General features: G+C 45.9%; 1 protein-coding gene and 1 pseudogene across 1 annotated transcript; one reads left to right on the top strand and one right to left on the bottom strand.

The window, feature by feature from the left end:
* Positions 1-3194: 3194 nt before the first annotated feature.
* Positions 3195-24436, top strand: LOC142423204 (uncharacterized). The gene is made up of 5 exons (XM_075528421.1): positions 3195-3280; positions 18378-18492; positions 18676-18737; positions 20331-20457; positions 22782-24436. The coding sequence occupies exons 2-5, from the start codon at positions 18465-18467 to the stop codon at positions 24293-24295; spliced, it is 1731 nt and encodes a 576-aa protein (XP_075384536.1). The 5' UTR covers positions 3195-3280; positions 18378-18464; the 3' UTR covers positions 24296-24436.
* On the bottom strand, positions 13335-13766 carry LOC142423205 (small ribosomal subunit protein eS24 pseudogene; annotated as a pseudogene).
* Positions 24437-27500: the final 3064 nt, after the last annotated feature.

Below are 27500 nucleotides of genomic sequence, written 5' to 3' on the forward strand. Positions count from 1 at the left end.
CCCCCATTGGGCCTGGACCTGGCAGAGTGGGGCTCACTTGGCCCAGACGAGGCTACCGTCCCAAGAATGGCCCAGGCAGGAAGAAGATCATCAGCTGTGAGATCAGATGCAGGAACAGAAGCCACACAATAGGCTAGGCATCCTACACTTCATGCCACAAAGCTGATCTCTTATTTGAGTATCACTGGGTCTCCATGTCCAGGACAAGCAGCAGAGTCTCAAGAAGTGATGAATTCTTTGGAAATACGAAATTCTCCACACCCCTCACAATCCTGACTAAAGGACTGCTTCTGACTCTCTGCTGATATGCCTGCCAAGCAGTAAATGCAGGAGCTGACCTCAGTAGTCCCCACCCCACCCCCAGCAACCTGCTCTGTAAGGTCTCCCCTCCTGCCACTCAAAAGCAAAGGAAAAAACCCCAACTCATTGCCACTGAATCAATATTAACTCCGAGCAAGCTGATAAGACAGAATAGAACTGTTCCTGGGTCCTAAGAGTGTAATGTTTTACAAGGAGTAGAAAAATCTCATCTTTCATCCAGAGGTTGGCTGGTGGTTTAGAACTGCTGACTTAGTGGTCAGCAGCCTGCCGGACATATAACTAACTCATTATGCCACCAGGGCTTCTTTAGTCTTGTGAGGGAAGTTGTGGGAAATGGACATTCTTTCATGTGGGTTTGCCATGCCAAGATGCTATCTTTTACTACTTTCATATGATACACTCACCTTTTATGTCTAGGAAGGCAAACACTAATTTGAAAAGGTATCAAGTTAAAAGTTAATTAAGGCTCTAGGAAAGTTGGAACATTTACAAGGCCCCCATTAGCAATGAAAACCATTAAAATGGTCTTTTTATGTAAAATTGACCATCGTAATGCATAAATATTTATTACAGCAATCAAATAAATCACAGTGACATTTATGATGCTTGAACTATCTCCTTGGATGTCTTAATGATGCTTTGGGTAAATAGTCTCAAATGACCCTCCAGGACAAATTAGCCAGATACCTTGTCTCTTCTGGAGCAATGTAAAAAGGCAAGAAAAAGGACCAAAAAAATCCTGGAATGCTGGGATGACGAACAAAACACGTACAGTAGGCAGTTAGGCTAAGTACAAAATAGGCAGTAAGTTCTGTCTACATGATTCTCCATGGAGTTTGACTTGTCAGTTAAGAGCTGAGAAATGCCAGAGCATCACTCATCTTTAGTGTCCATGCGGTTGGTAAATCTAATCTGCCCTTTATCTGGAAACTAGACTATTCAAAGAATAAATTAGATCTTTTGACTAATAATTGACAGGGGCAGAACAGGGTCCTATCCCCTGTCTGTTAACGGGATTAACAAAGGACCCTGTGAAAGGTGAACTAAGGACTCTGTGAGAATTGGCTTTGAAAATACCTTACACTTGAAGCCTAGTGAAAATCCTGATACTTCACGGACGCATAGCAGCCACCCAAATAAAACTGAAATAATCCATGGGACCCAAGACAGTCTGAGGAATAAATTAGAAAGTTGCTTGACCATCTGCAGAGGGACAACCCCCTCCCATTTGAAAATGCCATATAAGAACCTTCTGGTTCTCAGAGACAACTTCCCCATCTCAGCTGGAGAGGAGGGACCTGCTTACCTCTCAGAGCAAAGTGCCTCTCAACTCTGCTTAAGGTGGTCCCTTTTCATCTCGCAAGAAGGATGAGCTTTTCCCCCTTTTAAGTGACTCTGTTTTAATAAAACTGCAGCTTAACTCTTTGCTGCTGTGTGTGTGTGTTTGTGAGCTAGGCTTATCTTTGGACACTAACAAATCACATGGGTTGGGAGCTTGCTAGTTCCCTAGTAGATGACAGCCAGGGAACAGAACTTCGTAACAATAATAATAATAATAATATACATTCATATATGCATTTCCAAAGAAACCCAGTGCTGTAAAAAATTTAATGCTACTATTCCCTAAAGACAAAACAAAACAAAACAAAAAAACCCACTGCCACACCAGGACTACCCTGGGACCGGCAAAAACGCCTTTCTGACTGTGTATATTAATTTCCAAAAACAGATTTTTCAGGTGTGTCATTGCATTACTTTTCTACATTTTATTTAAAAAGTAAACCAGTTTTTCTTTGAAATAAAAAAAGCTTCACTTTTTAAAAAGTTTCTTATGTACTACTGTGCCTGGTGACATAGTATATGTACACTGGGCTGCTAACCAGAAAGTACGCAGTTTGAAAACACCAGCTGTTCTGGCACGGTGGGGGAGACTTTCTAGTCCAGTGGTTCCCAACCTTCCTAAAGCTGCAACCCTTTATTTAATACACTTCCTCATGTTGTGGTGACCAACCTAAAGACAAATTATTTTCATTGCTACTTTATAATTGTAATTTTGCCAGTTATGAATCAGGTGTCTCCTGTGAAAGGGTCATTCCTTGTCCAAAGGGGTCACGACCCACAGTTTGAGAACCACTGGCCTAGTCTCACAAAGAGCAGTTCTCTGGGAAACTCACAAGGGCAATTCTACCCTGTCCTGTAGAGTCAGCACCGATTTGATGGCAATAAGTTTGGTTCTTTGGTTTTGGATCTATTGCATACTAATGTTCATGCCGGACTGAATTTAAAAGTATATATTTGTTGATTACTAGTTAAAAAATCTAATTCTTTAGGATTCAAATGGAAAGTAAATGTTTAGAAAATAATGATGGCAACATATGTACAAATATGCATGATACATTTGAGGTATGGATTGTTATAAGAGCTGTAAGAACCCCAATAAAAGGATCTTTTAAGAAAAATAACTAAACTAATTATTTGAATATATCTAACTTTCGGGAACGATTAAATTTACCATCTCACAGATTTTGTATATATTTTACATTGATAGCAATCTTCTGTTTCCTGTGAGCACTATGGTAGTTTAGCTGACCTTGAGGACTTAGGGAGGAGGAACACAATCACAGGAAAGCCCTGGGGGTGAGGGTAAACCTCGACGGAGACGGTGAGAGTGGGCTTTGTCCTCCCAGCCTGTTGCCCTTTAGTCAAGGGCAGGCCCACTGGGGGCTTCCCCAGCAGGGACTGCAGCCCCCTGGGTTCTACTTCAGGAGACAGTGTGGTGGAGACCACACTCGGCAGCCGGCGCTAGGGGGCGCCCGCGCCCGGCCTCCGACGTCATCACGCGGCGAGGGGCGGGGCGGGGTCCTCGGAGAGCCGCCCCTGGAGCTTCTTGCCGGCGCGCGTTTTCCAGAGTGAGGCGGAAGGGAGGCTTCGCGGAGCGGAGGCTGCGGGTGACGAGCAGGTATTTTGAGGGCGGGACCGGGAGCCGAGGACGCAGTGACCACCCTGTCCCGTCCCGCCTGCCCCGCGGCGGCTCAGTGGCGGCCGAGGGAGCCGCAGCCTGAGCGCCGTGCGGACGGGCTCCCGGGAAGCCCGCGCCGCTGACTGACTGACGGACGAGCGCGGCCGCGGGGTCCTCGACGCCCGAGTGACTTTTCCCGCGCGGTCACGAGGAACAGGGAAGGTGGGCCCAGCGTCGGACGGGGAGGGTTCGGGCGGTGGCCGGAGCTGCGCTCTGGGGGCTCAACGTCCCCTGGTTCCAGGATCCCGCTCTGGGGAAGGCGCGCTGCTCTGGACGCGTGTCTGGGGCGGGGGAGGCGGGAGACGGCCTGGTCCTGCAGCTGCGGGCGCTCCGTGGCCCCTGACTCCTGGGCTGTTGTTGGGCGGAGAGTGAGCGCGAAGTTCGAATTTCTTGTTTGAGGCGGTGGGGTTGTTAGGTAGGCAGAACACGGACCGACCGGCTAGTCTACTGGGCGTGCTCCAAATTCGGGCTCCGAGCCGGGAAGGGGCGGAACACCTAGGTGGGATGACTCCGGGACAAAGGGCATAGAGAGGGCTCCTCGGGGCAGGCGTTTCCGGTCGTCTTTGGGTTGTGGGGTCGGTGCAGACAGCACCACGTGAACTACCGTCCCTGGAGTGGGGGGTGGGGATGGGGTGGGGGTGGTGGAGACTAGGGTAGCAAACCCTGCAGTTTTAAGGTGGTGTCATACTGGAGGAGATCAAAGCACACCACTTTCTTAAACTTAAAGAATACCCTTTTATTACAGCTAGCTTGGCTGAGAGCAAGCTAATGCCTAGAAAATAACAAAGTAGGTCCTTAGTCAACGCCTTGGGCTAGACTGGGAGGGAACATTTGCTTATATGGCAGGCAGGACATTGGGAGGGGGTCCTGGTCTGTCAGGACTTCCTACATTCCTTGCTTATCTGGCAGGCTGGCTAGTGGGAGGTATTAGGGGACTTGGCTGGGTGGGTAAAAGTCTGTGAACAGATCAGGAGGGCTAATCCAGCAAGAGTATCTGCGGATGGGTCAGAATCTTGCAGGCTTTGGGGAGGTGTCAGGGACAGCTCGGTTGAGATTATAGGAGATGGCAATTTTAACAAAATGGAGTTCTTCAAACTAAGCTGGGTTGCTACTGTGTAGAGCGCTTACTTGGTGCTGCATTGGTGGTCATGGTGGGATGCGGCTTTGGACAAGCAAAGGAAGGTGCCTGTGTATTTGCTGGAGACATCCCAGATGGTGGTTGAGTTGAGGCAGGGTTGGATAGACCTTGTTGGATGCTGGCAGAGGTAGGTGCTGGGAGGGCGTATTCTGTGTGTGGGAGAGGCTGCCAGGTGTGCATGTTCCTAGAGATTTTAGAGGTGGGAGAGATGTGAGAGCAGTTAGCAGGGCTGGCTGACCTCTTCTTGTGACTTTGCCCCTATTTTCCTTGTGATAGAATTGAAAAGAGCTGACTGAAGTCCTAAAATTCAAGCATGTTCTATTTGGGAAACAAACAGGAATACTCTCTGTCAAAACGTTAGGTAGGGTTCTGAGATGGTTTACCTCTGTGCTTGCTTCTCAACGCTAAAGAATTCATGTGGCAGAAGCACTTTTGTAAATCCAAGTAACTTTTATGAGGTGCGATAGTTTATTGTGCCAGCCTGGCTGATAAACACAAGTAGGATTAACTGAAGGGCAGAGGGATAAATGGCTCGGTGAGCCTCGCCTTGCTTGTTGTGTGCCTCAGTTTAAAGGGGTACACTCACTACCTGTGGGATGTCTAGCCTGTGGACTGTGTCGCTGTAAGTTGAGGTCCCTTTGAGCCCACACGATTGGAGTGTTCATCTCTGGAGCTGGGGACCGACAGTTGATGATAGTTGGGGACCTGCCTTGCTGTTTGCTGCCTGGGTATATATAGCCCAGCTCTCTCTACAGAAGGGGACTGGCAACTGGCGGCTCTCAAGCCTTAAAGGACTGCTAGTGTCTCACTGTTTTATAATTTAACTGTTAATTTCTTGTATGATCTATCTGTATATAATTTAACGGTTCATTTCTTGTATTATATATCTACCTTTTGGTACCAGGAGTGCTTCTAGAGAAATAAAGTATAAATACGGATTTCTTAAATTGGCTTTCCAACCTATTTAGTCTTGACGTGGATACGTCTGCTACCCTTACTAATCCATGGTGTGAAATAGCAAAGATAATACCTGAAGTAGCACCTAAAGTAGATGACGTGCTGGATAAAGGAGATGCTCTAGGTGATCGTATGTTTGATATTTTCCAGGAGTTTTGTGATAATGACAAGTATAGGGAAGCTGGTTGGCTGGTCCATGGTACAATGGAAAGTGTGATTAAGGAGAGGGATGATCTCAGAGCCTCAAAAGCACGCCTCAGGTGCAGACTAACAGATTTGAAAACTTCCATCTGTGCTACAAAGGAGAGCCTTCTCTCCTCGAGTAAAAGAGCTGACATTGCTGAGAACCAGGTCCAGAGATTCTCATTATACGAGTGGCTGAATTACAGATCTAGAGTAGTGTCTGAAACCAAAGTAAGGGCATTCATTGGGAAAAGTTGGGACCCTGAAACATGGGATGGGAATATATGGGCTGATGATCCAGAAGAAGAGGATATTGAGCCCTTAGAAACACCTGAGCAGATTAGCCAAACTATTCAAGTTGATGTGCCAGGTGGGGCTGCATCAGTAGCATTACCTGAGGAAGATGCCTCGCAAGGTATTGCTGAGAGCACCCAGGAAACACCCTCACCACCCATTATTTCCGCTAGACCTGTCACTAAAATGAAGTCTCAGAAACCTCCGAAAGGTGAGGTTGAGATGATTATCCAAGAAGAAGCCCGCTACACACATAAAGACCCGCTCGAGTTCTCAAATACGTACAAGCAAAAGCCTGGAGAATACCCCTGGGAATGGTTACTAAGGGTGTGGGATACTGGTGCACGAAATGTAATATTAGGCCGGTCTGAGTTTCTGGATTTGGGACCCCTAAGCACAGACTCTTCTTTCAATGTCTCTGCGAGACAGGCTAAAAAAGGATCTAAGTCTTTATTTGGTTGGTTCAATGAAGTATGGACTGCCAGATGGCCTAGATTAGACCAACTTGAAGTACCTGACCTACCTTGGTACACTGTAGAGGAAGGCAACCAAAAGCTTAGAGAAATTGGTATGTTAGAATGGATCTGTCAAGATATTCCCATAGACCCAAAAAGGGGGTGTCCTGAGGACATACCCTTTACCACAACCATAAGGAACAAGTTTGTGAAGTGGGCCCCAGCATCTCTTAAGACTCCTGTAATTGCTATTTTATGTGCAGCAGGATTAACAGTGGGCACTGCCCTAAGCGAACTCCGACATTTGCCCACAATTGGGCTGATTGGTCCCCGTGATGGTAGAGGGCAGGTGTCAGCACTAAATCAACAGAGACAGGGTGGGCATGGTTAAAATAGACAACAAGTTTTCAATAATAATCAAAGCAACCTGTCTCGTGTGGAACGGTGTCCCTAGGAATGAAATAGATGGGAAGCCTACTAAATATTTACGTGATCTGTACAGGCAAAAGAATGGTAGATCAGGTGGAGAGCACAAATAGACAGTCACGATCGCGCAGTCAATTCCCAGACCTGAGCCAGTTTACAGACCCACAACCCCTTGAATGAAGGGGAGGCCGGGTCCCTTGTAAGGAGGACCCTGCTACATCACTGAAGGTTTATACTGTTTGTCTTTCTTCTAGCCTTCCCCAAAGGGACCTGTGGCCTTTCACAAGAGTGACTGTTCAAGGGGGAAAGGAACTAATCAAACTTTTCGGGGATTACTAGACACCGGCTCAGAACTGACACTAATTCCAGGAGACCCAAAATGTTTCGAGGGCCCACCAATCAGAGTGGGGGCTCATGGAGGTCAAGTTATCAATGGAGTTTTAGCTCAAGTACGCCTCACTGTGGGTCCAGTGGGCCCCCGGACCCATCCTGTGGTTATTTCCCCAGTTCCAGAATGCATCATTGGAATAGACATACTTAGTAACTGGCAGAACCCCCCCCATATCAGATCCCTAAAATGTGGAATAAGGGCTGTCATGGTAGGAAAGGCCAAGTGGACACCATTAGAATTGCCATTACGTAGGAAAATAGTAAACCAAAAGCAGTACCGCATTCCTGGAGGGATTGCAGAGATCAGTGCCACCATCAAAGACTTGAAAGATGGAGGGGTGGTGATTCCTACTACATCCCTATTTAATTCACCAATTTGGCCTGTAAAGAAGACAGATGGATCCTGGAGAACGACAGTGGATTATCGTAAACTTAACCAGGCAGTGACTCCAGTTGCAGCTGCTGTCCCAGATGTGATTACATTGCTTGAGCAAATTAATACTTTTCATGGTACATGATATGCAGCTATTGATCTGGCTAATGCCTTCTTCTCAATACCAGTCTCAAAGGACCACCAGAAGCAGTTTGCCTTCACCTGGCAGGGGCAACAATATACTTTCACAACTCTCCCCCAGGGGTACATCAACTCTTCTGCCCTGTGCCATAATTTAGTCCGAAGGGACCTTGACCACCATAAAATGTCACACTGGTCCATTATATTGATGACATTATGCTGATTGGACCCACTAAGGAGGATGTATCAAAGACTCTAGATTCATTGGTACAATATCTGCATCCAAGGGGTTGTGAAATTAACCCAACAAAGATTCAGGTACCCTCCACATCAGGAAAATTTCTAGGGGTCCAATGGTGTGGGGCATGTCGAGATATTCCTACTAAAGTGAAAGATAAGCTATTACATTTAGCTCCCCCAACGACTTAAAAAGAGGCACAACGCCTAGTGGGCCTCTTCGGATTTTGGAGGCAACATATTCCTCACTTGGGTGTTCTACTTCGACCTATTTATCAAGTGACACGAAAAGCCTCCGTTTTTGAGTGGAGCCCAGAACAAGAAAAGGCTCTTCAACAAGTTCAGGCTGCCGTGCAAGCTGCTTTGCCACTGGGACCATAGGATCCAGCTGACCCAATGGTGCTAGAGGTGTCAGTTGTAGATAAAGATGCAGTGTGGAGTCTTTGGCAGAGCCCTATTGGTGAATCACAGCGTAGACCATTGGGATTTTGGAGTAAAGTCTTGCCATCCTCTGCAAACAACTACCCCCCCCTTTGAAAAACAGCTGTTGGCCTATTACTGGGCCACACCATGAACGCCTCACCATGGGCCACCAAGTCACCATGCGGCCTGAATTTCCTATCATGAACTGGGTATTGTCTGACCCACGTAATCATAAAGTTGGACGTGCGCAGCAACACTCCATTGTTAAATGGAAGTGGTATATACGAGATCGGGCCAAAGCAGGACCAGAAGGAACAAGAAAGCTACATGAAGAAGTGGCCCAAATGCCCACAGTCTCCACTCCTGTCACATTACCTCCTTTCTCTCAGTCTGCACCTATGGCCTCCTGGGGAGTTCCTTACCATACTTTAAGTGAAGACCAAAAAAGTCATGCTTGGTTTTCGGATGGCTCTGCACGATATGCAGGTGCCACTCGTAAGTGGACAGCAGCAGCACTACAGCCCCTTTCTGGGATCTCCCTAAAGGACAGTGGTGAAGGGAACTCTTCCCAATGGGCAGAACTTCGAGCAGTGTACCTGGCCGCTCAGTTTGCATATGAGGAAAAATGGCCAGATGTGAGACTGTGTACTGATTCATGGGCTGTGGCTAAGGGCTTGGCTGGATGGTCAGGGAATTGGGAGGACCATGATTGGAACATTGGTGACAAGGAGGTGTGGGGAAGAGGTATGTGGATAGACCTCTCTGAATGGGCCAAGAAAGTAAAGTTAATTGCATCTCACGTGAACGCTCACTAAAGGATTACCTCTGAAGAGGAGGACTTTAATAATCAAGTGGATAAGATGACATGCGCTGTGGAGACTGGTCTTCCTCTTTCCTCTGCCACTCCTGTTATCACCCAGTGGGCACACGAACAAAGTGGACATGGCGGCAGGGATGGAGGTTATGCATGGGCACAGCAACATGGACTTCCACTCACCGAGGCTGACTTGGCCACTGCCACTGCTGAGTGTCCCATTTGCCAGCAACAGAAGCCAACATTTGTCCAAGATATGGGACAATTCCTCGGGGAGATCAACCCGTAACTTGGTGGCAGGTTGATTACATAGGACCACTTCCATCATGGAGGGGCCAGCGTTTTGTTCTTACTGGAATAGACACCTACTCTGGATATGGACTTGCCTTCCCTGCACGTGATGCTTCTGCCAAAACTACTATTCGTGGACTTACAGAATGCCTCATCCACCGGCATGGCATCCCACATAGCATTGCTTCAGATCAAGGAACTCACTTTACAGCAAATACAGTGCGGCAATTACGGCGCCAACTAGGTGGCAACAACTTGCGGGGCTGGGGCAATGTTCTCCAGGAAGCTGTATACGCTCTAAACCAGCGGCCAACATATGGTGCTGTGTCTCCAATAGCCAGAATTCATGGGTCCAGGAACCAAGGGGTGGAAGCTGGAGTGGCACCACTCACTATTACTCCTAGTGATCCCCTTGCAGCATTTTTGCTTCCTGTCCCAGCAACCCTGTGTTCCTCAGGCCTGGAGGTCCTGGTCCCGAAGGAAGGAACTCTCCCACCTGGAAACACAGCACGAATTCCACTGAACTGGCAGCGCTGAGAATGCCCCCTGGGCACTTTGGACTTCTCATGCCTTTGGATCAACAGGTCAGGAAGAGTGTCACCGTACTAAGAGGGGTGATTGAGCCTGACTACCAAGGAGAAATTGGACTGGTCCTACATAATGGAGGTAAAGAAGAATATGTCTGGAATCCAGGAGATCCCATAGGCCGACTCTTAGTGTTACCATGCCCTGTGATTAAAGTAAATGGTAACTTACAGCAGCCCAATCCTAACAGGACTTATAATGACCCAGACCCCTCAGGAATGAAGGTCTGCGTCACCCCGCCAGGCCAAAAACCACAACCAGCAGAGGTGCTTGCTGAGGGCAAAGGTAATACAGAATGGGTAGCAGTAGAAGGTAGTTCTACCTATCAATTACGACCACGTGATCAATTGCAAAAGCGAGGCTTGTAATTGTCAATGTATTTTCTTTGTATGTGATTATTGCATATATTTCCTTTGTTCAAGTACGATATATCAGATATAATTTGACTCAGTGTGTTTTCATTTATATGTATGATAGATCATTGATGATAAGTATAAGTGTGATTTCATTAATATCTGGAAATTATACGGCTCAAGAATTGTGTACAGGTGCCAGGTTGGCAAGGGGTGGATTGCGATAGTTTATTGTGCCAGCCTGGCTGATAAACACAAGTAGGATTAACTGAAGGGCAGAGGGATAAATGGCTCGGTGAGCCTCGCCTTGCTTGTTGTGTGCCTCAGTTTAAAGGGGTACACTCACTACCTGTGGGATGTCTAGCCTGTGGACTGTGTCGCTGTAAGTTGAGGTCCCTTTGAGCCCACACGATTGGAGTGTTCATCTCGAGCTGGGGACCGACAGTTGATGACAGTTGGGGACCTGCCTTGCTGTTTGCTGCCTGGGTATGTATAGCCCAGCTCTCTCTACAGAAGGGGACTGGCAACTGGCGGCTCTCAAGCCTTAAAGGACTGCTAGTGTCTCACTGTTTTATAATTTAACTGTTAATTTCTTGTATGATCTATCTGTATATAATTTAACGGTTCATTTCTTGTATTATATATCTACCTTTATAAATATATAATTACTAGCAATCTGGTTTGTCTCTCTAGAGAACCCTGTCCAACACACGAGGGAAAGGGAAGTTTCAGGTATTGTATTCTCAAAAGTATAAGCTATCTCTGGAAAGCGTGCAGGCCGAGTGAGGACCCCAGGGGAGTTCATGACTAAAGACGCCCACTTCAGGACTGTGAAAGCCACATGAAAGTAGTACTGGTACAGGAGCACGAAACCAGAGTGCAGAGCCAAGTGTGCAGAACCAAGCAACCCACTGCTCTCAGGCCCTGCTTTTATCCCATCTCGCTACTTAGAGGGGTGTAGATGAGGGTACTGTCTGAGTTCAGGTGCACCTGTGTGATGTCATATTGCTAATGGCTAGTGTGTGTATCAGGCAAATTTCCCACCTGTGTCTAGGGGAGTCATAGTCTGCAAAGTGCTCAGTTTTGGATGGATTAGTGGCTAATTAGAGGCAGGCACACCTGTGTGACCTGTTGTGTCCCAGGGTCCAAGCATGGTCTGCCTTGCACTGCCCCCATAGGTGTCCACTTTGTGCCTGATTTCCTTTGCAACCCCTTTGTAGTGGCATGGCTAGTTAATTTTCGTTTAGGGTAGGCATTTGGTGGAGACAACCCCCTTTATCCTTAATCTACCCATCTGCCCTTCCCCATTGAAGGAGTATGGACCCAAATCATTTGGGGACACTGGGTGGAGACAGTCCTCCTGCTGATAAATGGACACGAAGGGCTTTGAGTCCGTATCCATCCTGCTCTCTTGGAGGGGTTTTCATCCACATAGGGGCACATGGTAAATGGAGTTGAGGTGACCTGGACATTAGTGATCCTGAGGATGGCAATTTCGGCTAGGTGTCATTTTTAATCTGATGACTACTGGAAGAGACAGGTGAACAGTGGAGGTACGGCTGGGGCAAGAGCGAAAAACCATGTGAAAGGAGTACAGGAACAGGATCTCAGAACCAAGAGAAGGAAATCCCAAGAGACTGCCCTGAGAGAGAGAAAGCCCAGAGAGGGCACTGGGGCGGATGTGTGCCCCCAGCCTCCAATTTGCAAGAGAGCATAGGAACCCAGAAGGAAATGGCTTGCCTTTGGTCTGGTATTTATACCTGCCTGTCCCGACTGACTGGGGAGGCGTGGTTGAGGATATTGACTGACCATAGTGTGAGTTAAGGCCCACCTGTGGGTTGTCATGTAGCTGGTGCCTACTTTGCTCTAGATTTCCCATCTGGGCCTAGTTGGCCTGGGTCAGTGCATACCCAGTTCTGGATTTTCCCATAGGTGGCTTAATGTATGCCTGTGTTAGTACAGGTAGACAGAGAAATTCATAGACACACGTTTATAAGAAAGACACACACACACACACACACACACACACACGAGCAATTGATTATTGAGAAAACATTCCGGCCCAGTACAGATCAAGTCCATAGATTGGACATTAGCCTGCCGCAGTCCAGCTGCAGCAAGGTCCAGGGGTCCGTCAAGGTGAGTCACGGCGTTGGCGATTGGGAGACAGAAACCACAGGACTCAAAGGTTGCAGGTGACTGTTCCAATTTTATTCATGCAAAGCTTCAACTTATATTCTTTTTCTTGGTTTAAAGCTTATGGCCTCAGGTCATACATCAGGAAATTCTTAGGCCACAAAACCGTAACAAGTTACATAATCACATATCTTTACTCTCGATCAGATACACATCATGGTTCTTTGTTAAAAATTAGTACATCTTGAAACTAAAACTGTCTCAACCACAAGGGTGATAGACATAACCTTCTAACAAAATTATTATATCTATTAATATTTTATTTAATCTTATAAAAAGTAAAAGGCAAAATTTCCCTAAGCAATTAACTGAGCACACTTTATCCAACTAGGGCACATTGTTACTATGAAATCAGTAAAGCATTGATGCATTTATTGTCAAACACAAAAATTGCTTGAAAGGCTTTGGCTGTTCTTTCTGTTCCTTCTCAAGCTGTTCTTCTAGGGTTTTCACTTGTTCTTTCTTTTCCACTAAGTTCCCATAAATTAAACTCTCCAAAGCCTTTCTGTACCAAGGCATGAGTTGCCTCACAATAGGTAGCTTTGCTTCAGTGGACTTCAAACACCACGGGGGCCCCTCCTCTTGCTAACCTTTCCATAAAATTCGAACTACTAAGAGGAACTTTTACACCTTCTTTGCTAATCAGTCTTAAGCCATTTTCTTTCTTTTTTTTTTTTTTTTTTAAGATTTTATAGTTTATTAATTCTCTGGTGAAAAATCCACATAACCAGTGCAGATCAAGTCACTATAGATGCTTTATTCTTTCTTTTTGCCAGCACCCACGCTGGCCTTTGCAGTCCCCCTGACTCTCTTCAGTCTGTTCTTGCGCTCCTTGCGTTGCTTCCTGGAGGTCTTTTTCTTCTCATACAGACCATGTCTTGCAAGTCTGTGTTTAGGTTCATTTTTCTTTGCATAATCCAAAGAATCGTAAATCATGCCGCAGCCAGTTGTCTTGCCACCACCAAAATGGGTTCTAAATCCAAATACAAAAATGACATCTGGTGTGGTCTTGTACATTTTGGCTAGTTTTTCACGAATTTCTGTCTTAGGCACTGTTGCTTTTCCAGGGTGAAGGACATCAATGACCATTTGTTTTCGCTGAAGTAGTCAGTTGGTCATGAACTTCCTGGTCCGGATGGTTACTGTGTCATTCATGATGGCACAGAACGCTCAGGCAGCCAGGGACGAAAAGGGTCCATTTTCATGATAAGAGCTCATATAAGGTAAATCAGGGTCAGGAACTCCATTTCTCTTTGGGTTATTTCCTGGAGGGGGATGCCATATTCTGCCCCCCTATGCGGTAACCAGTATAAGGAAATGGAAAAACCGTGGGTAGAGGATGATAAACTTTTTTTAGAGTCTTGCACAAAAGCTTCCAAACGAGCCTCTGGGATTTCCGTGGGTTTCTGTTGCAATAGCCCAGCCTGCTCAAGATCTAACATAAATTCCTTAAGGGGGGTTTCTGGCTTCCAGTTTCTAGTTTTATTATACAATACTCTCTGCACGCAATCAGGACATGGATCTTTCAAAGGCATAGGAAGGGGAGTAATCTCACCTTCTGGGGAATATTTCTCAGTTGACATCGGTTGTTTGCTAGAAGGGGAAGTGATCACAATTACCCAGAACCAGAGAGCAGCTACAATTATCAACGATAACAGGCCAATAATTCCAAAGGGTTCACAGAAGGGACTTCCTTGGTGGAGCCTTCTTTGAATGCTCCTCCTCCATGCGCTTTGTCAAGGCCCATGGTTGAAAGTGGTCTCGGCATTAGCCCATATGTCCGATTCCAATCTATAAATTCCTCTTTCACACTCATTCAATGATTTCGAATGCAGGACAATCACAGGACAGTGGGTGGGGAGTCGTGTGGATCCAGTGGCATTGTAAGGATCTCAGCACTGGCAGGCTTCTTCACCTGGCTTCTCCAGCGCCGAAGCTCTGCCTGCCATCAGCCTGTCTCCATGTGGCTTGTCAAGAAGAATGTCTCACAGGGAGTGAGTGTGTGTCCCTCTTCCAATGAGATATTTATCGCCTTCGTGCCTCCAAAGGGAGTAGGTCATCAAGCTTCCATCTGATCAACAGGCTAACCTCCACCCCTTCACTCTTAAGAGTGACAACTGATTGACCACTCAAACTGACAACTGATTATGTAACTACCGCAGTGCCTGAGTCCATTCCAACCCTTTATTGTGTCAAGGACAGCTAATTTTTGTCTCACTAGGCAGTCGGTGGAGACAACCCCCTTTATCCCTAATCTAGCTACCTTTGAATAGCATTGGGATGGGGAGGAGAAAGCATTGGTAAACCTCATTTTGTTACTATTGAGACAGGTTAGCAGGGCAGGCCAACAGCACTTTGAAACCAAAAAGCCAAACTCAGGGAACCCTGGTGACATAGTGAGGGATAGTTTGGGCTGCTGACCACAAGGTCAGCAAATGAAAGCAACAGCCACCTCCATGAGAAAGATGAGGCTTTCTCCTCGCATGAAGAGTTCAGTCTAGTAAACCCACAGAGGCAAATAAGATCAACTCTGAAAAATCTGTTGAATTCCCAGTACTAGTTTATATAAGAAAGAGCTCAGCAGACATCTGTGCATATGAGACACATATTGGCCCCCAGAGTTCCCTGTGGAAGTGGGGTGCAGACCAGTTGTTTGAAGGCTGCGGGCACTGCCTCTAGGGATGGTCATTGTGGTGCAGAGTTCCCTGTTAAAATGGTTTGAAGAGAATAGTCCTCTATGGCTGTGAGTTACTGGTGGGTCTCCTAGGCCACAAGACCCCTGGGAGCTTTGGCTAATACCTGAGTGGCTAGGAACTCACCGAATGCCCTGCTGGCAAAAGAGGAGACACATGGCTTCTATAAAGAATCCAGTCCCAGAAACCTTGTAAGGTCCTCGAGGGTTGCTGTGAGTTGGAATCCACAGGAACCAGGCCTTGTTTTAAGCAGTCAGTGGGGTGAAGTTGCCATTGAAAAAAACCATACTCCTAGTGCTGCATCATCTGAATTTAGCACCTCTTGGACTGAACTGTTAGTCTAGACTACATGTATTACAGTATTTATGACAAGTTTGCAGCAAGATCATGTGCATATCATCCCATTGTAAAGCGACTTCAGAAAATATGGGAACACCTTTAGTTATTATTACATAGTTCTTTTGTGTGTGTGCTGTCGCTTGTTGACACCAGCTTTTTGTTTTCCTCAATGAGGAGTGTTGCTCATTTGCGAGTCTTCATTAACTCGAAGTGAAATGGTTAAAATATTTATCCCGTTAGAATAGGCTGCATCTTTAAAAAAAAATCATTTTATTAGGGGCTCATACAACTCTTAGGACAGTCCATACATACACCAATTGTGTATAGCACATCTGTACATTCATTGCCCTCATCATTTTCAAAGCATTTGCTCTCTACTTAAGCCCTTAGCATCAGGTCCTCTTTTTTCCCCCTCCCTCCCCGCTATCCCCTCCCTCATGAGCCCTTGATAAGTTACAAATAAATTATTATTTTGTCATATCTTTCCCTGTGTTTGTCTCCTATCACCCCCTTTTCTGTTGTCCGTTCCCCAGGAAGGAAGTCATATGTAGATCCTTATAATCGGTTCCCTCTTTCCAGCCCACTCTCCCGTTACCCTCCCAGTATCACCACTCACACCCCTGGTCATGAAGGTATATCATCTCCCCTGGATTCCCTGTGCCTCCAGCTCCTACCTGCACCAGTGTACATCTTCTGCTCTATCCAGCCTTGCAAGGTACAATTTGGATCATGTGAGTGTCGGGGAGGGAAGGGAGGAAACATTTAGGAACTGGAGGAAAGGTGTATTCTTCTTCGGTGCTACAGAGCACCCTGACTGGCTCATCTCCTCCCGTAGACCCCTCTGCATGGGGATCTCCAGTGGCTGACACATGGGTTTTGGGTCTCCACTCTGCACTCCCCCCCTAATTCACTATGGTAAGATTTTTTTTTTTTTTGGTTCTGATGATGCCTTATACCTGATCCCTTCAACACCTCGTTATCGCACAGGCTGGTGTGCTTTTTTCCATGTGGGCTTTGTTGCTTCTGAGCTAGATGGTTGATTGTTTACCTTCAAGTCTTTAAGACTATCTTTTTTTGATATCCGGGCATCATCAGCTTTCTTCTCCACATTTGCTTATGCACCGTTTGTCCTCAGAGATCGTATCATGGAGATGTGCACCCCATGATACGATTTTTTTGTTCTTCGATGCCTGATAACTGATCCCTTCGAAACCTCCAGATCACACAGGCTGGTGTGTTCTTCCATGTGGGCTTGGTTGCTTCTTATCTAGATGGCTGCTTGTTTATCTTCAAGCCTCTAGGACTCCAGGCGCTATCTCTTTTGATAGCCGGGCACCATCAGCTTTCTTCACCACATTTGCTTATTCACCCTCTTTGTGTTCAGCGGTTGTGTCTGGAGGGTGAGCATCATAGAATGCCAATTTAATAGAAGAAAGCATTCTTGCATTGAGTGAGTACTTGAGTAGAAGCCCAATGACTTTCCGCCACCTTAATACTAAACCTATAAATATAGGCCCATCCATCTATTCCCATCCTCATATGTATATATATTTGCATATGTACATGTCTTTGTCCAGATCTCTATAAATGGCCTTTGCCTCCCAGCTCTTTCCTCTATTTCCCTTGACTTTCCTCCTGTCCCACTATCATTCTCCTTCCCCACCTGGGTTTCAGCAATACCACTGTTATATTACCCTTGGTCATGTCCCACCAGGTCTGCCACACACACATCACCACCAATTTGGATCACTTGTTGTTCCCTGTTCCCTGGGTTTGTTACCACCACTTCTTTACCCCCCACCTCCCCCTATCCCATTTCCCCTGGGAATTGACGGTCCCTTTGTTTTTCCTCCAGCTTGTTCATCCAGCCAATCTCATTTAGACAGACCTACATAGATAATAACATGCACAAAAAGAAGACAGCGCAAAACCAAGCAACAATATACAACAAAACAACAACAAACCACTGACAACAAGACAAAACACAACAAGAAAGAAAAGCTTGTAGTTGGTTCAAGGATCATTTGTTGGCCTTTAGGAGTGATTTCCAGTCCAGTCTGTTGGGAGACCACGCCCTGGCCCCAAAGTGCACCTTCAGCATTCCCGGGGACCTTGCCGCTCCATTCCCTTGCTGCTCCGCTGCACTCCCCCATTGCTTTGCCTCGGTGTGGTGGAATGAGGTCGGGTGAAAATTCCACACTGTCTCCTGTGCTGTCCCCCACAGGGCCATGGGTCAGTCAGGGCCGTCATGTCTCATAGTGGGGCTGACCATGTGGTCCTCTCTGTCGACTGGCTGCTCCAATTGGGGTGATCGTCCACAGGGCCTGGTGGGCCAGGATGTGTTCCATTCTTTCCTCCCCCTCCCGTCATCTGCTCCCATGTGCTCCGATCATATATGTCCCTCTCCCAGAGCTGCAGATTCAATGCCATCCTTTGAAATAAATTCTTCTGGGGGCAGGCATCCACTTAGTATCTGGTCCTGGGGACAGGCCCCCAGACATCTCCACTGCTTGCCTACTCCACACCAGAAGGTTGCATTCACACCTTGGGACACTCGGTTGAAGTGTGGTCCCTCTAGGCTGCATCTTTTTAACATCACATTCAAAATAAAACAGAAATCTGGCTTTTGAAATTACTTACACTAATTTACATCATTTATACCAAGCTGTAGTGCTTTTAAGAACACTACTTAAAAAGCAAAACAAACTTGGTTTACCCGAAAAAACAAAAAAACATACTCCATTTCCAGGCCGCCACTGCACTGTGACTCTGCATGTTCAGGTCCTTATACTCAGAGCAGACCTGGAAGACCTTGGCTTGAAGGAACAGGGAAGATATGGACGCCATGAAGAAGCTCACAGAAGGTGAGAGTTGCTCAGGGTCTGGGAGGTGAAGAGGGGACCTAGGCTGCAGATTCAGGTGAGAACCCTTACTAGAGTTAGAGTAAGCCACAGCTTACTAAAGTGGGTGCATTTCCCCCTCCCATATCAGAACTACTGACAGATTATACAGGGTATTCTTTCTCACGACTTCTCTTGTGCACTTAGGTTTGTCTTCTCATGATAATGACTGGCCCCAAGAGAAAAAGCAGAAGCAGCAGCAAATACTGGTGAGTTGGGATCATCGCATTTTTGTGAAGTGTTGATTCATTTCCAGAGAGTAGGCCTTTCTTCTCCCGTCTTAAGATAAGAAAAGGCAACCAACCTTTATACATTTTGTGCTATGTAGCTTATTGCTCTTTTGTGCGTTTTATTTTTATTGTTGAGAAATATTAATATTAGGAATCCAGGGAACTCTACGAAGAAATTTTTTTTTAACTGAGATTATTTTGTTTTTCAAAGTACTACTAAGTAAATTGCACTACTGGAAAACCTACATCATTGACCTTGAGTTTATAGCTATTTGTAGTGATCTTACTGGACCGTGTCAAACTATCCCTGTATCTATCTGAGACTTTGTTTTGAAAACCTGATCTTTCTCCCTTGGAGTATCTTGTGGTTTTGAATTACTGACCTTGAGGTAGTATCTTACTCCCCCTCCAGAGCACCTTAAAATATACTATGCATCTGTGTACTCCGCATCCTAGGACCTATACACTGGCATCCTTTTCCATTTTTTTTCCTTTTCCACTTTTAATTACCTTTTGAAACAGTAGAAATCGCTTAATAACAATAGAATTTGTAGGTACTGTGATAGAGCGTCAACAGGCATCTATACCAGGCTGTCTTAGTGCCAGGAGTATGATCCAGCACCAACAAATATGAAATACCACACTGTCCACTTTGCCACATTCCCGTTCCCTTCTGGCACCAGCTGCCCGCACAGGAGTGCTTTCATTGATTCTCAGCAACTCACACTCACCGTCACCGAGTCCGTTCCAGCTCACAGCAACCCTACGGGACAGAGAACAGCCCCTGTGGGTTACCGATTCCGTCAGTCTTTTACAGGAGTAAAAAGCTTCATCTTCTCCCTTCTCCGATTATATCCACTTAGAACTAGAACTATGTCAGATCTAATCAGTTTAAAGGTATGGTCTTTCAGATTGCGACATAGATTCAACAACACCCTCCCTTGCATTGCTGGCCACAAATGTAGAGTTAGACTCTCTTTCCTTCTGCATCTCGGCTTCAAATTTGGTAGCTGTCCTGGGCTCCATGGGAAAAATCCATGGAACCTACATCTGACCTCCAGATTAAGTAAGGAGAAGGAAAACCCAGCACTGCACCCAAGGTCACACATGCCTCTGCCCTCCTTTGTCCTGACCCTCTTTTGACACCAACCATTTGCTGCTCACAGACCCAGGTCTCCAGTCACTGGCAAGAATTTGGTGAACATCTTCAGATGTACATTCTTGAGGGTCACCAGTTAAATCTTCTTGTGAAAACCGAGGGCCATTAGCTGATGGATCACTGCTCTTTGGTTGTTCCTAGAAGATGTTTGTGACCTCATTGCCTGATTAGAAGTAATTCTTTTGAGTTCAGAGGACAGTTGAGAGCATCCCACTTGATCCCAAAGGACTTCCTACCTGTCCAAGGGTTACTCCTCTAATTCTGTGGTCCTGGATCGCTTTTGTGACAAGTCTGGGGTACTTGCTGGAGGAACTAGCTGAAGTTCCCCAGATGCAGATTCTTCAGAGCTCTCAGGAAACTCTGGTGGTGAAAACTGATGGTGTTTTGCTGCATTGATTCCTTATTCATTCTAGAAGCCAGTTACAATCCAGGATGTCACCGTGCTTTTCTCGGAGGCAGAATGGAAGACACTGAGCTCTGAGCAGAAGACCCTGTACAGAGACGTGATGCTGGAGATTTACAGGAATCTGCTTTCTGTAGGTGAGGATGCGCTGTTTTCTCTTTTTTACCTCTGCACATATTTATTGGTGACCTACTCTGTGCCAAAGAATGAGCCCTGGCGCTACCTCAGCAAACCTGGGTTCTGAACATCATCTTTTTATTTTTTATTAATCATTTTATTGGGTTATTACAGATACTATAACAATCATAAATCAGTTCTATCAAGCAGACTTATACAGAAGTTGCCAGTTTCAAAACATTTCCCGAATGCCATCTGCTACTTCTTATTGTGATATTGATTATTGTTGTATAACGTATGTATCCTTGAGTGTGTTTTGACTCCTGCCAGAATACCTGACCCAGGAATTATGAATTTGATTACTTTTCCTCTAAGCCCATTGTGCTATTTGGCCTTACCGCAGTGGACTCGGGTTGTACTTGTTCTTCTGTGCTTGAGTACTTTCGTGTCACTTTGTGTTGATGAACTATCTTATACCTGTTGAGTGACTCAGTTGTCCCCTTACGATGGGGACAACTTTTAACCTCTTTACTCAGGTGAACCAATCCAGTCATGTCTAGGATGTTTCCACAGTTGTGTGCTGCTTGTATGTATTCATACATAGAGGAATACATATGAAGAGACATGTTTGTGCATGTCCCATCCTGTACATGTATACATACTCATCTACCGTTACGTGTTTCATTTACAAGCCAAGTTGTTCAACAGCATGGCTTGATCTTTTCTTTTTGGTCATAAACTATTATGTGCTGCTCTTAACGTACTGTTAAGGAAGTTTCTACAGCTCCTGAGCAATTGGAGTGTTTCCACAGAAGATTGGTGGTACTCTTAGGAATTTACCTGTGGGAGCAAGAAACCCTGGTGGCACTGTAGTTTCAGAATTTTTCTACCCACAGGGTCAGCAGTGCAAACCCACCAACCACGCCTCTGGATAAAGATGAGGTGAGGCTGTCTGCTCCCATAAAGGTTTACAGTCCCCGAGTCTCTAAATGGTGTTACTGTGAGTTCAGTCGATGCTGTCGGTAAGCTGACAGCCTCACCGAGGGGTATTTTTCCAGAGAGGAAGCAACACAGGAAAAAGGGGAGAAGTAAAAAGGGAGAGGGATCCTGTAAAAGAGCCTTAAAAGTAGAGACCGTGAGAGACTTGGAAACAGCCCAGTGGTGACAGAGACAACAGTTCCAAGTCTGACATGGGCCATGTGCATGCACGTTAGTGAGGACGTTCACAGGTCCAAAACATATTTTCCTCTGGCAGCTGACGGGACACCCACACAGTGGAGAGGAGCTAAGAGAGCTGCTGCACTGAAGCAGGGAGGCTCTGCCGAGCCTGTCTTTGAATCCACCACCTAACGCTAATACTGATCTGCGAGTTCTCTGTACTCGTTGCAATGAATTACCAGCCCGAGAACAAAGGTCAATTGTACCATGAGGAAGATGGCTACTCTCAGAATTCATGAATCAGTTGGAGGTTGGAGGTAGGGCTGACTTGACTGCCCTGCATGTTCATCAGCTTTGGGCTGATCCTGATCATCATTCACTCAAAGGTGGGCATATGCAAGTGCTGCAAATACCCCTCTGCCATTTTCACACATAGACTCTCTCCCATATTTGAAGTCCACCAGATAGAGTGGCTTTGTAGTTTGTCATTCCCACTTTATCAAAAGAAAAGCCATGGAGATTTCCACATAGGTCATAGAGGAACTCTTATTTCCAAGGAATAACAAGTATCCGAGTAGGTCATTGTGCGTGCCCTAGGCTTAGAGGTTTCTAGGAGAAGGACAAGGCCTACTGTAGGAGAAGCTGTTTGCCGAGCACAAGCTGGGCTTCCCAGGCTGTCCAATTCTGTAGAAGCACACTTCCACAGCATTCTCCCTTTGAGCTTTTGCTAAGTTGAGCCATCATGTGTTTGGATTGCAGCCCAGGGCTTTAACCACGGCCCCACCTAGAGTCCTGGATTGCAGTCAGTAGGCTGATTGATAAAAATGGAAACCAAGTGACCCATTAGTGGGAAACATTGTGTTGGACTTATCGTGAATGGCTAATATGTGTGTAGGAGCATTGTTAGTGCCATCAAGAGTATGCCAACTCTTAGTGAACGCATAATTAGAACACTTCCCGGGATTTATGGCCTTCTAGATACAGATTGCCAAGAAATCTTTAGGCCTGTCTTTGGAACCGTCGCCCTTTCAGCTACTTGTTGAATGCATGTTTGTGTGAGTGAGACAGAGAGAGCGCGCGAGTGAAAGAGAAGGTTTTCCTGGGACTCCAGCAGGGAGATGCTGTCTGTCTGGAGAGAATGCACCACTGCTCGTGCTCTATTCATGGGATTCTCTCTCTCCTACAGAACCAACGTCACAAATGTACTACTCCTCCTGCCTCCTAGCCTTCTCCTGTGTACAATTCCTCAGGCAGCATGTGCGTCAGATCTTCCCGGACTTGTGTGCACAGAGTCACTTCCATTCAGAGGATTCCAGCGCAGGGCAGCCCGAGCATCAGGTTTCTGATGAGAACTGCAGAAATGAAAACGCGCAAGGGCGGGACAGAGAAGTCTCCAAGTCCTTGTGTGTGAGCACAGGGGAGAGAGAGTCCTCAAGAGCATTCTCCAGTTCTGCCCGGGGACAGTCATCAAGCCCCAGAAAACACAACACAGTGGTAGGAATGAAGGCCGACTCCGCCCAAAGGGAAAAAAGCTCTGTGGAATCAGACAAGGGTTCGAAGAGATTAGCAACCTCAAGATTTGGGGTAATTCCTTGTAGACAAGATGAGCCAGACTGCAGCTTGAAATCAAATTTCACAAATCAGAAGGCTCTTTCCCAGGAGAAGCCACATTTAGACAGTGAGTGTTGCCAAGGCCTTACCCAGAAACCCTGTCTCCTTCAGCAACAAAGTATACACTCAGGGGAGAAGCTACGTGTGAGCAAAGAGTGTGGGCGAGGTGTTAATCAGAAATCATATGTGATCAAACACCAATGCAAACACTCAAGTAAGAAACCTTACCTGTGTAAGGAATGTGGACGAGGCTTCGACTGGAAGTCACAGCTCACCAACCACCAGAGGATACACTCAGAGGAGAAACCACATGTGTGTAAGGAGTGTGGGCGAGGGTTTGCCTCCAAATCATGTCTGCTTGTACACCTGAGGAGACATTCTGGGGACAAACCATATGTGTGTCAGGAATGTGGACGCAGCTTTCTTTGGAAGTCATTGCTCACCATACACCAGAGGGTCCACTCAGGGGAGAAACCATATGTGTGTAAGGAATGTGGGCGAGGCTTTAAATGTAAGTCATCTTTTATCATACACCAGAGGTTACTCTCAGGAGAGAAACCACATGTGTGTAAGGAATGTGGGCGAGGCTTTAGAAGAAAGTCACATCTCATCAGACATGAGAGAACACACACAGGTGAGAAACCTTTCAAGTGTCAGGAATGTGGGCGCGGCTTTAGTGCCAAGTCAAGTCTCATCTTACATCAAAGGACACACTCAGGGGAAAAACCTTACAGGTGTCAGGAGTGTGGGCGAGACTTTAGTCAAAAGTTATATCTCAGCAGACACCAGAGGACACACTTAGGGGAGAAACCATTTGTGTGTAAGGAGTGTGGGCGAGGCTTTGGTTTGAAGGGAGATCTCATCAATCACCAGAGGATACACTCAGGGGAAAAGCCACACGTGTGCAAAGAGTGTGAGAGGTCCTTTAGCCGAAAGTCAACTCTCATCAGACACCTGAGGACACACACAGGTGAGAGACCTTATGTATGTAAGGAATGTGGGCGAGGGTTTAGCCGAAAGACAACTCTCAGCATGCATCAGAGGATACACTCAGGGGAGAAGCCACGTGTGGTCAAGGCTTTAGGCTAAGGAGAAATCTCATCAGTCACGCGAGGACTCACACAGGGGAGAAACCTTACATGGGTAAGGACTGTGGGCGAGGCTTTGGGAAACAGTCAAAACTCAAACTTGTCACCAGAGGATGCACTCATGGGAGAAAGCACTTGTGTAAGGAGTGTAGGCTAGAATGTCACTGGAAGTCAAAGCTCATCAACCACCAGAGGAGACACTCAGGGAAGAAGCCACATGTGTGCAAGGAGTGTGGGCGAAGCTTCAATCAAGAAAAAGATCTCAACAGACACCAGATGACTCAATCAGCTGAGAAGCCACATGTGTACAAGGAGTGTGGGTGAGGCTTCAGCCAAAAGACAAATCTGATCAGACACCAGAGCACACATTTAAGGGAGAAACCACATGAAGCTTTTCCTGAAAGCCATAGTTTATCAAACAGCAGAGGACACACTCAAGGGACAAGCCAAATGTGCGCAAAGACTTTGGGCTAGGCTTCAGCCAAAAGTGAACTCTCATCAAACACCAAAGGGACCCTCACTCTCCCCGGAGGTGGGCCACACACTATCCACTTCACTGTCTTGTTGAAGAGCCATTTTGAGCCACACTGATGGCAACCAGAGCCCTGGAGATGTGTTCACTGCCATTGGATCTACCAGACTTTTCACCTACCAGCCTGTGATCTTGCTGCTTTCTGCACGATTGCATGAGTCTGAAGAGGGATTTATGGACTAGTATGGGATTTTGGACTTTATCTAGACTGGGATGTTTGCTGGGTATATAATTATTTCATATAAAGCTCCCAAACATATATCAGTGTCGCTGGAAATTTTTTCACTATTTAAACTTGTTTATGAAACTATGTGGAGGTGGGCGGATGGGGCTTTTAAAAAAAAGTCATGTGGATAAGGTATAGGTATATTCAGTGCTCCTTGTATTTAAGATAATATGCTCAAGAAGCCACATGTGTGTAAGTAGCGTTGGTCATGTTTCATTAAGAAGTCCCATCTCCTCACACAGCAGAGGACCCACTCAGGAGACCAGCAGCATGTATTCTCATCAAACACCCAACTATACACTCAGGTGGGAAACCTCACAGGGGTCAGAACTGAGTGAACCTTGAGCTCCAAGTCAGCTGTCATCACACTTGGGAGACAGAAGCTCTCGGTGTAAGGAGTGTAGGTGAGGCTCATTGGTGGAATAAATCCTAGACAACACATTGGTATTAACAGTGTGGGGATGACTTTAGTGACCATTCAGAATTTCTCTCCCACCAGAGGGCTCACTTGGAAGATGTGTACAATGTGGGTGTGAAGCTTTAGGTGTAAGTACGGCCACCAGATGTTCACTCCAGAGAAGCCTTACGTGTGCGGTAAGTGTATTGAGGCTTTAGATGTAATTCACTCATTCACCTGAGGAAGTGGAACAGAAGCTTTCTGTGCCCGGGGAAGAGACTAGAATTTAAGACAAACTGAATTTAGATGAATAAATTCTCCAATCTTCCTTCAGTACACATGAAGCAATTAACATGGAACATGTTTGCTATTCAACTTTTTTTTGGCTTTGGTCATTTAAAAAAAGTATTTTTAAAATGTATTATTAATTGGGAGTTAATACATATCCTTCCATAGTTCAATCATATCAAGCAGTATTTTTTTTAAACATTGTTTTATCCTGGGCTCCTCTAACTCTTATCACAATCCATGTGTGTCAAGCACATTTCTTCACTTGTTGCCATCATCATTTTTAAAACATTTTCTGTCTACATGAGTTGTTGGTATCAGCTTCTCGATTTTTCCCCTCCCCGCTCCCTTCCTCATGATCTCTTTATAGTTTATAAATTGTTATTTTGTCATGTGTTACACTGACTGATAAATCCCTTCACCCACTTTTCTATTGCCCACCCCCCTGGGAGGGGATTATATGTGATCATTGTGATCTGGTTCCCCCTTTCTACCCCAACCTTCCCCTTACCAGGCTTACCCTCCTGGTATGGCTACTCTCAATAAGGGTCCTGAGGGGTTTATCTGTCCTGGATTCCCCTGTGTTTCCTGCTCCTATCTGTACCCTTGTACATACTTTGGTCTAGCCAGATTTGTAAGGTAGAATTGGGTCAGTATAGTTGGTGGGTGGAAGCAGAGGAAGCATTAAGGAACTAGAGGAAAGTTTCTATCCTAGCCTTTGCTCTACATTGACTTTAAAGAAAAGCCTGTTTCTTCTAGACAGTCGCTCAAAACCAAGCTCACTACCATCAAGTTAATCCTGATTCCTAGCAGCCATAGACAGCAGGATAGAGCTGTCCCTGTGGGTTTCCAAGAATGCGACTCTTTACAGGAGTAGAAAACCTCCTCTTTATCCTATATGGTCCCTTCGCCTCTTTGTCCATGGGCCAGGAAGTCAGATGGGTGGCCTCCCTGGTCCCATTGTCTTGGCTCCTTGGTTGTTGTAATGCCCTTTCTCTGCCTCTGGTCTTGGCCTGGCTCCTTCACTGTCCCCCATGGTCTCCATGACACAACCTCTGTTGCCTCCTCCACTTCAGAGCTCTCCAACTTATTCCACTGGAAGCTCTTGCAATGGTCTGAGGATTTCTCTCTGCTCCTGGTTCTTAGCTCCTACATGCAGAAGAATGGCTTTCATAAAAGTAAGGGATTTGATTTTTTTTAACTATATCCCCAAGGAAACAAAGGGTTTTGACTTAGTTCCCATCCTCTACTAAGGAGGAAGCTTCATCTGGGCCATCAGCGTAGCAGAGAACTCCTTCCAAAATGTGATCGATGCCACAGGGAAAGAGCCCAGAATTTATAACACATCACAAATGTGATTGTGACTAGACTGGCTGTAATAATTGACTGCATCTCATATTATTTTTTGATAGATTCCATGGATTCAGTTCCCCTCAGCAATCCCATTGACAATGTAAAGAAACACTGCCCAGTTCATCCTCACAATGATGGCTTTTCATTGAGACTCTACCTAGCAAGATAATCGTTCATCTTTGATAACATCTCTAAAAATAGGAGTTAAGTCTGTCCATACCAGCGTCAAAGAAGCATTTTAGCTGTACCTTTTCAAAAACGAGATTTTTCTGGTAGAACCTCATGGTATATTCAATATTCCTGTCCAACACATGTAATTCACAATTCTTATTTAGTCATGCTCATCCACCTTTTACATGCACACGAGTTGGCTGTGGATTGGGTGAAGATATACAGAGATCATCAATATT

Source organism: Tenrec ecaudatus, chromosome 12 (genome assembly GCF_050624435.1).
Source record: "Tenrec ecaudatus isolate mTenEca1 chromosome 12, mTenEca1.hap1, whole genome shotgun sequence".
In the NCBI taxonomy this organism is placed as follows: domain Eukaryota; kingdom Metazoa; phylum Chordata; class Mammalia; order Afrosoricida; family Tenrecidae; genus Tenrec; species Tenrec ecaudatus.

Bases quoted from the DNA above. Each gene is read 5' to 3' on its own strand.
- LOC142423204 (XM_075528421.1), top strand. From the start codon at position 18,465: ATGGACGCCATGAAGAAGCTCACAGAAG. The intron at 18,738-20,330 runs GTGAGTTGGGAT...TATTCATTCTAG, and splicing joins AGAAGCAGCAGCAAATACTG to AAGCCAGTTACAATCCAGGA. The intron at 20,458-22,781 runs GTGAGGATGCGC...TCTCTCCTACAG, and splicing joins CAGGAATCTGCTTTCTGTAG to AACCAACGTCACAAATGTAC.